Source organism: Tachyglossus aculeatus, chromosome 5 (genome assembly GCF_015852505.1).
Source record: "Tachyglossus aculeatus isolate mTacAcu1 chromosome 5, mTacAcu1.pri, whole genome shotgun sequence".
Classification (NCBI taxonomy): domain Eukaryota; kingdom Metazoa; phylum Chordata; class Mammalia; order Monotremata; family Tachyglossidae; genus Tachyglossus; species Tachyglossus aculeatus.
In genome coordinates this window covers 60,194,923-60,212,781 of record NC_052070.1, presented here as the reverse complement: position 1 = coordinate 60,212,781, position 17,859 = coordinate 60,194,923, and the positions used below count along the sequence as shown (strand labels likewise).

Below are 17,859 nucleotides of genomic sequence, written 5' to 3'. Positions count from 1 at the left end.
TTCCTCCACAACCCCCCAGCAGGAGGGGGGCCCCCGAGGAGGAATTGGCATGGAGTTATGGAGTTGGTGTGTGTAGCGGGGTACCTGCAGTGACTTTTGTGTGTGTGTGTGTGTGTGTGTGTGTGTGTGTGTGCGCGCGTGTCCCTTCTGGCCTTATTTCCTCCCTAACTCCTAGCAGGAAGCGGGGCCCTGAGGAGTGGAGTGGGTGTGTGTTGTGGGGGTGCATGCGGTGACTTTTGGGGTGTGTGTTTCTGTCCGTGTCCATCCTGGCCTTGTTTCCTCCACAACCCCCAGCAGGAAGCGGGGCCCTGAAGAGGAATTGGCATGGAGTTGGTGTGTGTAGCGGGGTACCCGCGGTGACTTGTATATATGTATATATAGGTTGTACATATTTATTACTCTATTTATTTATTTATTTATTTATTTATTTATTTATTTTACTTGTACATTTCTATCCTATTTATTTTATTTCGTTGGTATGTTTGGTTCTGTTCTCTGTCTCCCCCTTTTAGACTGTGAGCCCACTGTTGGGTAGGGACTGTCTCTATGTGTTGCCAATTTGTACTTCCCAAGCGCTTAGTACAGTGCTCTGCACATAGTAAGCGCTCAATAAATACGATTGATTGATTGATTGACTTTTGGGGGTGCATATGTGTGTCCCACCTGGCCTTATTTCCTCCGTAACTCCCAGCAGGAAGCGGGGGCCCTGAGGAGTGGAGTGGGTGTGTGTTGCGGGGTGTGTGTGGTGACTTTGGGCGTGTGCATGTGTGTGTTTGTGTGTTTCCTCCACAACCCCCCAGCAGGAGGGGGGGGGGTCCTTGAGGAAGAAGTGGTGTGGAGTTGGGGTGTGTGTGTGTGTGTGTGTCCCCGCCCTGGCCTTGTTTCCTCCACACACCCCCGCAGGAAGCCGGGCCCTGAGGAGTGCAGTTGATGTGTGTTGCGGGGTACAAGCTGAACGCTCACTTGGGGAGTGTGTGTATGTGTGTGTGTGTGTGTGTGTGTGTGTGTGTGTGGGTCCGTCCTGGCCTTGTTCCCCCCCTTTTAGACCCCCCTTTTAGACTGTGAGCCCACTGTTGGGTAGGGACTGTCTCTATATGTTGCCAACTTGTACTTCCCAAACGCTTAGTCCAGTGCTCTGCACACAGTAAGCGCTCAATAAATACGATTGATTGATTGACTGTTTCCCCCACAACCCCCCAGCAGGAGCCGGGCCCTTGAGGGAGAAGCGGCGCGGAGCTTCCCAAGCGCTTAGCACAGTGCCCTGCACCCGGGAAGCGCTCAATAAATACGATGGAATGACTGAATAAATGCAGTCTTCTAGACCGGGAGCCCACCGTTGGGTAGGGACCGGCTCTCTATGTTGCCAACTTGGCCTTCCCAAGCGCTTAGTCCAGTGCTCTGCACACAGTAAGCGCCCAATAAATACGATTGAATGAATGAATAAATACAGTCTTCTAGACCGTGAGCCCACCGTTGGGTAGGGACCGTCTCTACCTGTTGCCAACTTGGCCTTCCCAAGCGCTTAGTCCAGTGCTCTGCACACAGTAAGCGCTCAATAAATACGATTGAATGAATGAATGAATGAACGGTGTGTGTTTGTTGAGGGGTGCGTGGGGTGACTTTGGGGTGTGTGTGTGTGTGTGTGTGTTCCCGTCCTGGCCTTGTGTCGTCTCCTCCAGCGGGAAGTGGGGCCCTGAGGAGAAGCAGTGGCGGGGAGTTGGGGTGGGGGGGGGAGGGGGGGGGGCGTGTGTGTGTTGTGTGTCCGTGTTGTGTGTTGTGTGTCCGTGTTGTGTGTGTGTGACCGTTGCGCGCGCACCTGGGCGTCCCGCGGCCGGGAGTTGGGGGAGGGAGGCGTGTGTGGGTGTTGTGTGTCCGTGTTGTGTGTGTTGTGTGTCCGTGTTGTGTGTGTTGTGTGTTGTATGTCCGTGTTGTGTGTGTCCGTGTTGTGTGTCCGTGTTGTGTGTGTGTGTGTGACCGTTGCGTGCGCACGCGCGTCTGGGCGTCCCGCGGCGGGGAGTTGGGGGGGGGCGTGTGTGTGTGTGTTGTGTGTCCGTGTTGTGTGTGTGACCGTTGCGCGCGCACGCGCGTCTGGGCGTCCCGCGGCGGGGAGTTGGGGGTGTGTGTGTGTGTGTGTGTGTGTTGTGTGTCCGTGTTGTGTGTCCGTGTGTGACCGTTGCGCGCGCACGCGCGTCTGGGCGTCCCGCGGCGGGGAGTTGGGGGGGGGCCGTGTGTGTGTGTGTTGTGTGTCCGTGTTGTGTGTGTGTGTGTGAGCGTTGCGCGCGCGTCTGGGCGTCCCGCGGCGGGGAGTTGGGGGGCGTGTGTGTGTGTGTGTTGTGTGTCCGTGTTGTGTGTGTGTGTGTGTGTGTGACCGTTGCGCGCGCGTCTGGGCGTCCCGCGGCGGGGAGTTTATTTTATTTTATTTATTTATTTTATTTTGTTAGTATGTTTGGATTTGTTCTCTGTCTCCCCCTTTTAGACTGTGAGCCCGCTGTTGGGTAGGGACCGTCTCTAGATGTTGCCAATTTGTCCTTCCCAAGCGCTTAGTACAGTGCTCTGCACACAGTAAACGCCCAATAAATACGATTGATGATGATTGATGATGATGATGAGTTGGGGGGGTTGTGTGTGTGTGACCGTTGCGCGCGCGTCTGGGCGTCCCGCGGCGGGGAGTGGGGGGGGGGGGCGTGTGTGTATGTGTGTTGTGTGTCCGTGTGGTGTGTGTGTGACCGTTGCGCGACCGCGCGCGCGTCTGGGCGTCCCGCGGTGGGGAGTTGGGGGGGGCGTGTGTGTTGTGTGTCCGTGCTGTGTGTGTGTGTGTGTGTGTGTGTGTGTGACCGTTGCGCGAGCGCGCGCGCGTCTGGGCGTCTCGCGGCGGGGAGTTGGGGGGGCGTGTGTGTGTGTATGTGTGTGTGTGTGTGTGTGTGAGCGTTGCGCGCGCGCGTCTGGGCGTCCCGCGGCGGGAGGGGGGGGAGGGCGGAGCGCCTGTTCCTGGAAGAGCCCGGCCTGGGGAGTTGGTCACATTCTTGGCCGCGAGGCGGACACCAACAAACAGCGCGCGGGCGCGGGAGGGGGCGTGGCCCGAGAGAGTGGGCGTGGCCTGGGATCAGGGGGGCGTGTCGCGGGCGCGGCCCGGGCGAGGGGGCGTGGCCTGGGAGAAGGGGGCGTGTCCCGGGCGCGGGCGCGGGGGGGGGGCGCTCCGGGCGGCGCTGTCTGTCTGTGTGTGTCTGTGTGTGTGCGTGTGTGTGTGTGTCTGGGTCGGCGCCGCTCAGTCCGTGGCGGAGCGAGGAGCCGGGAGGATGTGCGCCGGCCGGCCGCAGGCCCGCGACGCGCACTGAGCCGCCACTGACCGCCGACCGCCGACCGCCGGGGCCGGGGCCGGCGGGCAGAAAGAGTGGGGCGAGCCGGGGAGGAGGGGGCGGACGGGAGAGGCGCGGGACCCGGGCGTTGCGGGGGAGACGGGGCGCGGAGCCCCCCCGCCCCCTCCTCCCGCTCCGCGCCGCCGCCGCCGCCCCGGCACCTGCCCGCGCGCCGGCCCCGCCGCCGGCCCCGCAAGCGTTGGCGTTGGCGTTGTCGGCGCGCGGCGGGGCATGCCCCGCGCCTAGAGCGCGGGGGGCGCGCGGGGGGCGGGCGGCGGCGGCGGGGGCGGCGGGGCCCGGCGGGCGGGGCGGGGGGCGCGTGGATGCGGCGACCGGAGCCGGAGCCGGAGCCGGAGCCCCGCGGCGGGACCCCTACCCGGCGCCCCCGCCGCCGCCGCCGCCGCCGCCGCCGCCCTACCCCTTCCGCCCGGCCCGGGGCGAGGCGGGCGCCGTGATTTGCGGGGAGCCGGGGCCGGGCCCCCGGACGCCGGGAGCCGGGGTGGGTCGGGGCCGGGGCCGCGGGCGCCGCCGCGGGGGTCGGGGCGGCGGAGGCGGAGGGCGAGAGCGGGGCGCGGAGCCGGGCCGCACCATGGAGACGGCGGCGGCGGCGGCGGCGGCGGGCGGGGGGAGCCGGACCGGCTTCCAGCCGCACCCGGGGCTGCAGAAGACTCTGGAGCAATTCCACCTGAGCTCCATGAGCTCCCTGGGCGGGCCGGCCGCCTTCTCGGCGCGCTGGGCGCAGGAGATGTACAAGAAGGAGGGCGCCAAGGACCCGGCCGTGCAGGCGGCGGCGGCGGCGGCGGCCTCCGAGCAGCAGCAGCAGCAGCAGCAGCAGCCGCCTCCCCCTCCTCCTCCTCCTCCCCCCCCCACCGCCGCCTCCCCCCCCCTCCTCCCCCGCCGCCGGTCCTGCACCTGCCCGCCATCCAGCCGCCGGCGCCCGTGATGCCGGGCCCCTTCTTCATGCCGTCGGACCGGTCGACGGAGCGCTGCGAGACGGTCCTGGAGGGCGAGACCATCTCCTGCTTCGTGGTGGGCGGGGAGAAGCGGCTGTGCCTGCCGCAGATCCTCAACTCGGTGCTGCGGGACTTCTCGCTGCAGCAGATCAACGCGGTGTGCGACGAGCTGCACGTGTACTGCTCGCGCTGCACGGCGGACCAGCTGGAGATCCTCAAAGTCATGGGCATCCTGCCCTTCTCGGCGCCGTCCTGCGGGCTCATCACCAAGACGGACGCCGAGCGGCTGTGCAACGCCCTGCTCTACGGGGGCCACTACCCGCCCCGCTGCAAGAAGGAGTTCCCCGGGCCCGCCGCCAACGCCCACGCCCACGCCCACGCCCTGGACCTGGAGCTGACCGAGAAGAGCTTCAGGGTCTACCACGAGTGCTTCGGCAAGTGCAAGGGGCTCCTGGTGCCCGAGCTCTACGGCCACCCCGGCGCCGCCTGCATCCAGTGCCTCGACTGCCGGCTCATGTACCCCCCGCACAAGTTCGTCGTCCACTCGCACAAGGCCCTGGAGAACAGGACCTGCCACTGGGGCTTCGACTCGGCCAACTGGAGGGCCTACATCCTCCTCGGACAGGATTACACCGGCAAGGAGGAGAAGGCCAGGCTCGGCCGCTGCCTGGACGACGTCAAGGAGAAGTTCGACTACGGCAACAGATACAAGAGGAAAGCGCCCAGGGTGAGTGAGGCCCCTTCCCCGGACCTTGGACGCGCCCGACCCGTTTCAATCAATCAATCAATCAATCAATCATCAATCGTATTTAGTGAGTTGACTGAATCTCGCCTGTCCCGCCGTCGACCCCCGGCCCACGAATGCCCTGCTCCCTCTGCCCCTCCGCCAAGCTAGCTCTCTCCCTCCCTTCAAGGCCCTGCTGAGAGCTCACCTCCTCCAGGAGGCCTTCCCAGACTGAGCCCCTTCCCTCCTCTCAATCAATCAATCAGTCGTATTTATTGAGCGCTTACTATGTGCAGAGCACTGTACTAAGCGCTTGGGAAGTACCAATTGGCATCACATAGAGACAGTCCCTACCCAACAGTGGGCTCACAGTCTAAAAGGGGGAGACAGAGAACAGAACCCCCTCGTCTCTCTCTCCATCCCCCCATCTTACCTCCTTCCCTTCCCCACAGTACCTGTGTATATGTATATATGGTTGTACATATTTATTACTCTATTTATTTATTTATTTTACTTGTACATTTCTATCCTATTTATTTTATTCTGTTGGTATGTTTGGTTCTGTTCTCTGTCTCCCCCTTTTAGACTGTGAGCCCACTGTTGGGTAGGGACTGTCTCTGTGTGTTGCCAGTTTGTACTTCCCAAGCGCTTAGTACAGTGCTCTGCACATAGTAAGCGCTCAATAAATACGATTGATTGATTGATTGATTGAGCGCTTACTATGTGCAGAGCACTGCACTAAGCGCTTGGGAACATACAGAGACAGTCCCCACCCAACAGTGGGCTCACAGTCTAAAAGGAATGTGCCGAGAAATGTCTGTTGGGGAGATTTAGTGAGCGCTTACTATGTGCGGAGCACTGTACCAAGCGCTTGGGAAGTACAGATTGGCAACATATAGAGACAGTCCCTACCCAGCAGTGGGCTCACAGCCGAGAAATGTCTGTTGGGGAGACGCTCTTCCTTTTTTTTTCTTTTCCCCCCTCCCCTGCCCCTTGGCCCGCATCAGTCCGTCTGTGCGTCGGTGTGTGGACTTTCGGCTCGTTGGCAGCAGAGAAAGTGTCTGTCGTTTCTACTCTCCCGCCCGCCTAGTCTGGGAGGCGCTCAACAAGTACCGTTGACCGACGGGTGGATGGATGGATGGATTGAAGGAAGGGAGAGGAGGAGTAGGGACTTGGCAGGAGGAAAACAGAAGGCAGACGGAAAGGGGCAGGGTGTTGAGCCGAAAAGAAGGGCCGGTCGGGTCGCCCCTCCGTGGGCCCTTAAGCCTCTGACCCGCTTCTTGACCCTCTCTAGGGTCAAGTCGGGCATCCCCTTGCCAGCCAGAGGCGAGGCCGTTGCCCTGCAGAGCGCCGAGGGACTGGGGAGTGGGGGGAGGCTCTCTCCTCCCCGCAGAAAAGTCTGTCTGGTCATAGTCCTCCGTTTGACCGGTGCCCACCACCTCCCGATGACGCCGGAGAGTCGGGCGACGGGGGGCTCCGAATGGTACCCCCCATCGCACGTGGCATTTGCTAAGATAGGCGAGAGGCCCCGGGGGAGAAAGCGAACCTCCTCCAAATTGAGCCAGAAAACCAGACCGATCCTTTGCAAAGCGGTGCATCTTTTATCCTTTATTTCCTCTTTCTTCTTTATACGCGTTTTGATCGAGGAAATTAAGTGTGTTTAGCCGTGCCCCGCAGCGACTGACCCCCCAACTCCAGACTTGCTCTGTAGGTGGGATTATGGTATACCCAAGTGAATCCGTCTGGGGGACCACTAGGACGGGTAGGATACCCGGTCCTGCCGGAGTTGGGCTCTTCCCGTTTGACCCGAGCGTCTTTGAAGTTTAGAAGGATGCTAAAAAAAAAAAAAAATCCGCCCCCCCTCCCTCCAGATCGCCCAGTTTCTGTCCCATCCGCAGAAACGAGGAAGCAGATCCCGAGCAAGGGCGAGCAAGGGTTAGGAGGGAGCCGGGAGAGGAGCCAGACTGAACGACTCCGGCCTCCCCCAGCCCTGGGCCCTATTAGTCTGCCCTGTCTGTCTGCCAAGATGTGGATCCTACAGTCCTCCGTGAGGGCAGAGGTCTGCTTGGCACCTGGCAACCGGCCTAATCCACGGCCTCCGATGCCACCGGCTCCTCGGGCTGCCGGGCCCCCGAGGACGTCTGGCCAGCCGATGGGGTAATTGGGTTTGGGCCCAGATGATTTCATTCCCGACCTCCGTTCTGCAAATCCAGAAAGGGATGACACACCAGAGCCTCCCACCGTTCTTCAAATCCAGAAAAGAATCCAGACTACTTCCTCTGGGTGCTGAGGAGTGGGATTTATTTTGTGGGGTGGGAGGAGACCCAGGTTTTGGCAGATAGTTAAAACCTCCCCGTGGAGATTCTCCTTTACTCTTCAATGCCCCCTTCCCACTTCCCCCCCAAGGATTTTTTTGGTAACTTTCCCTCTAAAGCGCCCTTCTTGGTTCTTGGCGCTTGGGAAGTACAAATTGGCAACACATAGAGACAGTCCCTACCCAACAGTGGGCTCACAGTCTAAAAGGGGGAGACAGAGAACAGAACCAAACATACCAACAGCATAAAATAAATAGGATAGAAATGTACAAGTAAAATAAATAAATAAATAGAGTAATAAATATGTACAACCATATATACATATATACAGGTATACATATATACACACAGAACGTTGCCTTGACCCAGCTCTCATTGGGATGCCTAAGAAAGTCAACCTTTGCCTCAAACTTTTTTTCCAAGAAGAAGAAAAAAAAAATCAGTGAATAAGCTCCTCCACCCCTGCGTGCCTGGGATTTTCCTGGGTTGAGTGTCAGAACCATTGTGGAAGGGCTGCTGTAATGAGGCCCATTATCTCTTACGGATGGAGGTGGATGCGTTTTTAATGGCTTGTCTACTCCTTTGGTAATCACGGCGAAGGTAGCAGGTTTAGATCGTCCCGTGTGAGTGTGCATCTCTGAGAGTGATAGGGAGGAGGAGGAGGAGAGAGAGGGGCGAGAAAATTGACCGTCGATATGATTGGGGATGAGAAAAAGGGCTTACTTCACCGCCGGGAAGTTTGTGATGAAGACTTCGGAGCAGCCCCGCACTCTTTCCGTCTGTCGCTTCAGAAACGGGCTGGGTAGGCTTCAAGAATTGAGCTTGTCACAGTTTTCTGAAATCTGCCCCAATCTTGAAAAAGAAAGCCTTTAATCCTTCTCTTGGCGTGGTGGGCTGGAGCATTTAGGGAACATTTTAACTAACGGATTAGAGTAAGGGAAGGCTGTCTCTCTCAGATATTGAGGCAGTGTTTCCAGCTAATTGCGGATCTATTTAAATCGACTGTAATGCTGCCAGACTGTGGCCAGAGGCAAATAATATTGGGAGAAAATTTGAGGTCAGTGAGCACAGTGTGAGAGGAGGATCTGTGTGAGTGGAGGGGTGTGGTGTGTCTCGCATATTTGTCTGAATGTGGGTTGAATGTGTGTTTGTGGTATTTTTTTTCTCACCGGCGTTGGTTTGGTCTAGGGTTGTGGTATGAGTTGGGAGTCCTGAGCAGGACACAATCGGTTAAAGCCACATAGGTTGCCGTGCCGAGCTGTGTCTGGATGACGCCGCAAGGGCAGCAGCAGAAGCCTCACTGGCCTGACTGTCGCTTACATGTGTGCACTTGAATGTTCTTAAAGAGAAGTTTTCTTTCGAATGCAATCTCTCTAGCCGCCCTTTTCCTCTCCTCACCCTCTTCCTGGACCACTGCCATGTATATTTTCTTTGAGTCATTTCTTCTCCTTCACATTTCCAACTCTCCTAGCCCGCTCTCCCCTGCTGCTCTTTTCCAAACTTCCGCTCCACGCTCCCCTTTCTTGGGGTGGGAGAGGACCCAGCATTATTTCTATTTCCAACGCATATTGGCGATTGACTTAGTTTTCCCTCGTTAGGCTTCCAGCTTCCCCATCATTTTACCAGGTTCTCTTTCTTCTGACTCATCTTTACCAAGGTCTCAATCCGTTTCTTCAGCTCTTTTGGGCGGGAGGTGTGTGTATGTGCGCGCTTGTGCACGGCCCCTATTTCTTCCAAAGGACTACTTCCCCACTCCCTCCCTTCTCCCCCCCTGCCTTTTTTCCACTGGGTCTGGAACACAGCAATGCAGCGTGGGAGTGTTCTCTTCCGAGTCCCGGGACAGCTCTGCCTTCCTGTGCCATGGGTTCAACGTCACTCTCCCCAGCAGGCAGGCTTGCTCGAAGCCTGGAGTGTTCAAACAGGGGTGGCAGAGCACCACATTTTTCTAGGGACTGCGTGCGAGCCTTTTTTTTTTTTTTTAACTTTTTAGACTGTGCTCCTGCAGTTTATCATAATGGGAACATTCCATCGCTGACCCTTTCCTCTCCTCCCACCCACTTTTTTTTTCCTTCCTCTTTGATAAAGTCGTTCCTTTTTACTTCACCTGTGAATATTTTAACAAGTTATTCTGAGAGAGGGGAAATTAACCCCCCTCCCCCCCCGCCAGTGAAAGTACCTCAGCTTGTCACAATTTTTCAGGGTGCCCCTCCTATAGCAGAGCACCCAGCATTTCTGGGAATTGGAGTGCATTGAAAGTGCTTTCTGGGTACTTGTGTGCTAATGAGCACACCTTGCTTCCCATTGCCATTCCTTGTTCTCTACTGCCAAAACGTGCTCCTTTCTCAACGGGAGTGGCTTTTGCCTCTGGCCAGGTGCGCTGCCGAGATCGCTAAGAGGAATGTTGGCGATGATTCCCGTGATCCTGCAGCAATTAATTGAAACTGAGAAAATGGACAACAGAACTATTTGGTTCAACCCATTCTCCCGCCAAAGAGGGGAACACATTCTTGTAGTCTCTCTAGGGGCAGCTTTGGGCCTACAAACATCTCTTCATTTCTCCAGAACTTGCGCTCTGGAAGTGAAATGGAAGTGAAGTTAAAATCCTTTGGTATTTCGTGAAGGTATCTCTGAATAGGGCAAGCGATGGCAATTTTTCTAGGGCCACAAATTGAGTTGCCTAAGTGATGTCATGAGGCCTTGGGATTAAACGAAAGACGAAAAGAAAAAGCCGCTTGGGCAGTGGAGGGTGGTGGGCTGGAGGAGGGGGCGGGCCCTGTATTTAAGCTGTCTGGTAGCAAGGTGTCTTCCTCAATTGATAGCGTTTACTGAGTGCCTACTGTGTGCCGAGCACTGTGTTAAGCCATTTTAGGCCTCAGGTGACTTCAGAGAGATCTGAGGGAAGTGGCGGGAGCCCAAAATGGAAGTAAACTTGCGGCCCACCCCCCAAACCCGGGACGTGCCCCTCCAGTTGAGGGCATGAAGTTTTGGTTGAAAAAACACTTTCTCTCCCTCTTTCCCTCCATTTCTGTCCCTCCTCCTCTCCGTCTCTCTCCCTCCTCTCCATCTTGCGCTCCCTTCTCCTCTCCCTTCCTCCCTCCCTGCCACACTCCCCCCTCTTCTTCTCTCTCCCTCTCTCCCTCCTTCTCTGTTTCTCTCTCCCTCCAGGCTTTTATTGTGCTGGAGAATCCCTGCTGGTACAAATGGGTGGGCAAGGTTTGGAAACATTTGATCCCTGGAAATCCGAGAGCCCTGGCTATTGGTGGCTCTTGGTCTCCTACCTGCCACCGGGGTTTGACACGTGGGGGAGACCTACCCTCAGAATCCTGGCCTGCGTTCAACCGCCTGGCCACTTCCTCTTCTGGACCCAGGAATTTGTAGGTCATTCAGTGCTGTCAGTCTAACAGGAAGGCCCATTTTCCCCGCTCTGGGATTTCTCTCCACTGCTAGCTGGCTGGACCAGAGCTCCAGAGGCTGTGGGTTTTTTTTTTTTGTGTGTGTGTGTGTCTATCTCCTCTCCTCTCCTCCTGAGACCTGGCCTCAGGAGCCAGCCCTGCGAAGCCAAGCGGAAGGCACAGGACGCCACCTGGGGAATTGCAAAATCCTATTAAAATTCAAACTTTGAGCTTATTCTCAGCGGGACTCATTGGCCCTCAGATGATCCCTCAACCATCTGGGGAATCCATTCAGAAAAAAAGGTTCATTTATAGACTATCAGCGATCAATAAAACTTAATTTATTCTGAGCGGTTAGTTAGAAGGCCGGGTTGATTGATGTACCTTTAAAGTAACATTATCGTCAAAATGTTATGACCTAAAATATCGCCCATTCGAAGCCTTGGGTTAAAAACCGTTTCCTTCGAGACTGTCCAGGGGGGACTTCTCTGAGATCAGGACAGGAAGGACCTTTCCAAAACTACTTCGGTATATTTTGAAAGGGTGGCCTGCTGATATTGTAAAGATAGACGATTTACTCCACAAGAGGCTTTTCGGCTGTATTACCCGATTCAAAATGGAGATGATTGCAGAGAGAGCAAGGCCGTTGAAAAATTCCCTTGTTTTAATTACTTTTCCTTCAGTAATAGACAGTAAAAGCCCCAAACTGGAGCGCGGTCTCCATAAACTACGGAAAACCGGTAGAGCAAATTCATTTTTAGTGGTTCTTCTGGAAATCGGAGTGCACACCAAGAGGTGAAGTCATTTTGTCTGCTGGGTTCAGTTAATTAAAAAAAAGAAGGGAAAGACGACTGTAGTATGGCTAAATGGTGACTCTTCGCAGGGGAAGAAATGCCGGGGCCACAGGCTGCACTGGTTTGGATGCAAATTTAAGTTAACACCGGGAGCTCCATGCAAATATTCCGCATTGAATTTTTATGGCCGTAATTGTCCTGTTGACTCGTTTTTAAACGGGGGAAACCGCTCGGGCTGGGCGGGTGAGGCTTGATGCTTTCCATCCCAAAGGGCGAGGAGGATGGGCCCTGCCAATTTGATTTGGATGTTGAATGGAACAGACACGAAAATCAATGGCAATAAGAGCCTTCCCAAACGGCTGTGGAGACAGCTTTACGAAAAAGGGGTTGAGGGTGGGAGGGGGAGAAGAGGGGAAACGGCGACTTATAAACTGGAATTGTAATTTGCAGCAGAACCATCCGGAGAGAAACCAGAGCTTCTGGCCTCGCTGGGGTTCCATCCGAGGGCCGTCCACCTTCCTCAGCCCCTGCAGAACATGCAACCCTGCCTGGACCCTCTGATTCTGCAGCTGGGGACCTCCCCTCTTCCCCACCCAGGAGCCCCCCCATGCTTCTGCGGAGTCCTGGAAAGGGTTTGGGGGGGATCCCCGGCACCTCGAGTCCTTCCTCTGGGCCAGGATCCCTTTGAAGAAGGAGGTCATTGACTTGGTTTCGCCTCTTGGTTTCTCATACCTTTTGACCAGCCAGTTTGTGTAATGTCTGTCTGAGATGTTGAGTAAGGGCATTGAAACAGCAGACAGGATATCAAGTGTGAGGAAGTCTGGCTTCAGTATAACACCGACCGAAGTTGGGGTGGAAGCCGTGCCACCCTCACCCCCTGCGGCTCCCTGGCTTTAGAAGCTGGAGGGAGAGGGGCCGGGGTGGGCTCTTGCCCCGATCAGCCCCCCACCCCACCCCCAAGACAGCTCGAGGGTGGGCCGGGGAAGAAGTGTCTGTTGGTTCAGATGCCAGACCTGTTTTGTGCAGGGAGGCGATTGAGGTCCCCCCCCATGGCTCCTTGTGGCCTAGAGAATGTTACACAAGCAGTAATAATGTGTCTCTTTCTAAGGATTGCGTAAGTTGAGGATGATTTCTCCACCGGGAGAGTTATGCAAGTTTCAACTGAAATGCTTTTAAAAAGCTTTTTCTCTGTCAGTTTTGAGTCGCAACGTAGAGGTTGTATTATTTCCATCTCTAATTGGACTATAGATCTGAGAGAGCTAAGAAATGGAAAAAAACATTCGCCTCCACCCAGTGGGCCTAGGTTTCTCCTCTCTGGATAGGAATGCATTACGGGATTTTATCCGTTGCTTTGTGGAGTCAATATTGTGTGCCTTTTCCATAGCCGTGTTCATTGAGGGAATAGAAAGGAAACCCAACAGAAAATGAAGTTTTACCCCCCCCCCCCAAAAAAAAATAGCTCTTGATCTACTTTCTCTTGGTGGTTACTTTGTAGTTTAAAGGTGCGGGGGGGGGGGGGGGGGGGCGGGGGGAATCCACCCACACACAATTTACCGGCAAAGACGTACAGAATTGAGAACCGAGACAGGTAAAATTGCAGGTACTTTTGAGCCACGTCTAAGTTGACTGAAGCCATGTAACTGAACCGCAGTGACCAGGGATGGCACCCTCAACCCTCCCAGTATGGCATTAGACACGCATTGCTCATTGCTTTGGCACAGATGGCAAATCACCCGGTTTTCGGGGATAAATCCAGACCTGGCATCACTAGAGAGCAGTTCAGGCAGATGTGCCTATGGAGGTGCCCTGCATGTAGAAAGTGCTCCAATAAATACGATTGATTTGGCTCCCCTGTGCCAAGGAGATCGTTTGCTTGAGTTCCAATGGGGGTGGGGGCTCGTTGTGGGTTAGAAATGTGTCTAGCCCCTCTGTTATACTCTCCCAAATGATTAGTACAGTGCTCTACACACAGTAAGCGCTCAATAAATGCTCATGATGACTGGGGGTACACTCATCCAGTTCCAAGGCCTTTGGGGCCTTGGCTGCATGTGCTCTGCTCCTCTTCCTGGCAGAGAAGCCCCAGGAAACAGGCCAGGAGGGTGAGTAAATCAGGACTTTTTGCAAGAGTTAAATCGTCCAACCCCCAGACTGGCCATGACCAGGCATGAATGAATGGCCTCCTGCACACCTGTTTAATATTAAAATCAATCATTCAAGTGCTCTGTGGCTTTAGCCTGAAATTCAAGTTCCTTTGAGTCATCCCCCTGTTCTTTTGTTTGGGTGGAAAGAAAAAGGAGTGGCAGAAGACCGCCGGCAGATAAGAAGTGGAAAGAGCTGGCCAAATTTGCAAACCGAAAAGGTTCCATTTCGATATTTGGAAGTTTTGTCTTGGTAAAAGTTTTTGTGGTTCTCTTTCGTTTCTTTAGGATGCTCACTTTCTCCCCCCCGCCCCAGCAACTTTTAAAAACAGAACATTGCTTACAATTACCTGGCCCTACCGCCTCTTTGAAGCCGCACCAAACATGTTAAAGAGGCGAAACTGCGTCAAAGCAGAGATTCGACCAGGTTCGTTTCCCACCCGGCCCATCCTTAGCGAGTGGGATGGCTACCGAAAAGCCATGTTCACACTTTGATGCAACTAAGAAAAAAATAAAAGAATTGATTTTTGTCCCCATTGTGAAACCGAACCAAGGAAGGGTGTGATTTAGGGCATCCCCAGACAGGAAAAAAGCTGATTCCCGGTTGTACTTTCCCACATTTTCCACCCCTGTAATCTGCGGGGTGCGTTTTGGGGGTTTCATCAAAAATAGCCAAAAGGCGCCGATTTACAGGTATTGCCCTGCCATCCAGGGCCCCCTCAAAAAAATCTGGGGAAACACCAAGGCCTGATGGGGCCGCGTCTGTTGAATGTTTGCCCACCGAAAGCGTTTTTGGGCCACTGAGCTACGTTTAAATTCAGAATCGGTGGGGAGGATTAACCATACACGTTACCTGTTGAGTTTCTTTTTTCTGGAGGTGTGATTAGAAAGTGATGGTCATTCCACTTCTACATTTCACTCAATTTGAATCCTTCGGACGTGCCAGGGAAAAGTGGTGAAACGCCCATCTTTGAAAACAGTTCTGCTAATAGTCTTGTTTGCCGCGTTACAAAGGAAATTAGAGTGAAAGGTAGGTCTTGGTTGCTTAGGATTATGACATCAGGTGGGGAATAAGTGGCAGAAGCAGACGAGTTCCTGGGTGGCATTAGTTGGTTGCTGGGAAAGCGAGGAGCTCTGGGAGCAGGGATGTTATCTCTTGGCTGAAGCCTCAGTTACCTCTACAACAACATGTGTTCTGCCTAGTCTCACTGAAGGATCTCCAAGCGCTCAGCATTATCATATGGGATCCCCAGTTTCCAACGAGAACCCACAGTCTGGGACTGGTTTCCAGATCCTCTAATTGGTAGGCTTCTCGGGCTAGGGACCGACTCTGGGTAAAAGCTTTTTCTTTGAGTAGCTTCAGGGGTTCACTTACCTCCTTACAGCATTCCTGGCTAGTGGAGAGGAAAGGAGTGGGTCATTTTTAGGAGTAGCAGTGTTGTTTATTATAGGGTCATTCATTCAATCACATTTATTGAGTGCTTACTGTGTGCAGAGAACTGTACTAAGCATTTGGTGTAATACGGTATAACAGCTTGCAGACCTGTTCCCTGCCCACAGTGAGTTTACAGTCTAGAGGGGAGACAGGACATAATTACAAATAAATGCACAATTGAGAATTAGGCGCAGTCCCTGGGCCGTTCATAGGCTAGGAGAGCGGGGATGGGTGACAGACGCATAAGGAGAGACATCCACAAAAACACCAAAATGAGGCAGTGACCGTGATGTATGCAACAAGAGGAACAGGGCATTGTGGCTAGAGGAAACAAGAAGGATAGTTGTATTGAGCGCATGTTGTGTGCAGAGCACTGTACTAAGCGCTTGGGAGACTACATTACAACAATAAACAGATATATTCCCTGCCCATTAGGAACTTGCAGTATATGGGGGGAGACAAATGTCAATATAAGTAAATTACAGCTATAGGGCATCGTGACTAGAGGAAACGAGAGATAGGGCATTGTGGCTACAGGAGCAAAGATTTGGGCTTCTTGCAACCCAGACTCCTAGCAGTCACAGGCAGTGGCCATGTTCACAGTTAAGGCTAATTTCCAGTGGGCACTAGAGAGGCATAGCCAATAGATAATCCCGGCTGTGTGACCTTGGGTGAGTCACTTTTCTGTGCCTCAGATTCCTCATCTGCCAAATGGGAATTCCACTGCCTGTTTGCCCTAAGTGAGCCCTATGTGTGATGGTGGCTAGGTTCAACCCTATTAACCTGTATTTACCCCCAGCGCTTAGAACAGTGCTTAACACACAGTATGTAACCAATTCCACAGTAATAATAATATAACAATAATCACAGCTGCCGGCATCACCAGCACCGTCCCCGTGGTTTCCCCGTGGATGTCACAGGTGGTGTGGTAACGCATCCCAAGAGAATCCCCTCCAAAATTGCCATTTAGTTGAGAGAAAAAGGAAATGAGCTGGTGATGTGCAAGCACCCGCAGAGTTTATTTTTCAGAGTAGATCGATAGTTTCAGAGTTTTCCAAGTGTCATCAGCATTGTCTCTAGAGGTTTACATTTCTCCCTCTGGAGAGTGTTTTGGCAAGTGACTCTGCATAGTTAAACCATCAAAAGAACAGTATTGAACAGTATCATTGGGTTTTTGTCTTTTTTTTTTTTTTTTTTAAGAATTCTATTCAGAGCTAATGCCCCAAGTTATTACTTTGCCGGGCAGAGTTGCAATTACTAGCTTAGTTGTTCTCATTTGGATTCCCTCTAGCTCTCTACCCCCACTTTCCCCTTCCAAAGTCTCCTTCTGTGGCCACTCTGCCATAGTGCATTCTGGGATTTCCCTTTTGACTGAATGAGGCCCTTGTTAGAAGGGGAGGAAGTGGGTTCCCAGTAGGATTAAGGGGGATGGGGGGATGTCCTGTTTCATATGCAAAGCACACTGAACCAAGAGGGGAGGGGAGAGGAGGGGGAAAAAAAAAAACCTTCAACAAAACCAGTCGTGTCACAGCGTGGTGAAGCAGCTGCTGGCTTTGTCTGAAAGGATATTAATGTTTCAAATATGTACAGGAGCCTTTTATTTTTGCAGCGAGAGAGACGGCACATAATCCTTTTAAATAAGTTTCAGAAAAACCTCACAATTGAGGATCCTCGTAAACGTAGTACATCCTTGACTTTATTCCGGCGCCGTGGGGGTCTTTGGTCCAGCTAAGGTTGAGTAGTTTGTTGAAAATTGCCCAAATGAGAGGATTCCGGCTGCTCACGAGACTCTCGTCCCCAGCGTTGAAACCGAGTCGAAATACGGTCCGGGCCGAACGAGAAGCACCGTGGCAAACCTCCACCTCTGTAGGCTGCTGTTACTGTGGTATGAAGGCAGGTGGTCTCCCGCCCTTTAGACAGAGGCTGCAGACCTGTAGACCGAGGCGGCTGTCAACGTGGTATGATGGCAAGCGGTTATCGCTGTAATTTTAGGGCGCAGTCCGGGTCTTCTGTGCTTGCCAGGTGATAGATAAGGTGTGTGGTTTCCAAATTCTGCAAGGGAAGTTTTTTTCAAACCAAACCCAAGGTCGTTTGTGCTTGACATTTACAAATTCTTGGAAACGAAGGGCTTGCATACCTCCTTTTGTTTAAACTCCCTACCTGCCAGTGTCCCGTGAAAGCAAAATATTTCGTCTCCAGTTTATATTTATCCATCCAGTTGGTAAAACAGATCTTAATATACAAATGAGTCACCGTTTAGTCTTCGTGCAGACTTTTTGCCCATTGGAAGCAACATGTCAAAATAACGTGTAACTTCATTTCCTCACTTAGGTAGCCTCTTTCTTTTTTTCTTCCAGGGAAGGATACAGACCGTTGAGATAGCCTGGTTCATTGATCAGATTTGTATTCAAATGTCTTTCTGGTGATGTTTGCTAATGTAGTTGAACACTGGAATCAGGATGTGTTGTCGTGATTTGTTTGGAGACATTTTAGGTTATCCAGAAGAGCTCTTCTTCCCCTTTTAAGTTTCAGGTTAATCGAAGAAATTGCTCTTGTAGGAGAAGTGCAATGAGGAGGTCTTGTTTTATTAAATAGGTTATCCTTTTCCCCAAGATGCATTAGGATGTGAACATAATATCTGATTGGAGTATCACATTTAGAGGAAGAAAAAAGGAATTAGTTCTTCTCTCCCAGGATCTACAGTTTAGTGCCGTGGAATATGAAGGTTGGATTGGAATTTAACACTCTTAAT

At 53.3% G+C, this 17,859-nt stretch overlaps 1 protein-coding gene across 1 annotated transcript in view; it reads left to right on the top strand.

Moving 5' to 3' along the window:
* The window catches only part of SKI (SKI proto-oncogene), a 188,866-nt gene that overhangs the window by 24,696 nt on the left and 146,311 nt on the right, over positions 1–17,859 (top strand). Inside the window, exons 2-3 of the mRNA XM_038747310.1 lie at positions 3,695–4,158; positions 4,248–5,036. Of these exons, the coding sequence (XP_038603238.1) occupies positions 3,695–4,158; positions 4,248–5,036 (1,253 nt within the window). The remainder of the gene's footprint in view (positions 1–3,694; positions 4,159–4,247; positions 5,037–17,859) is intronic.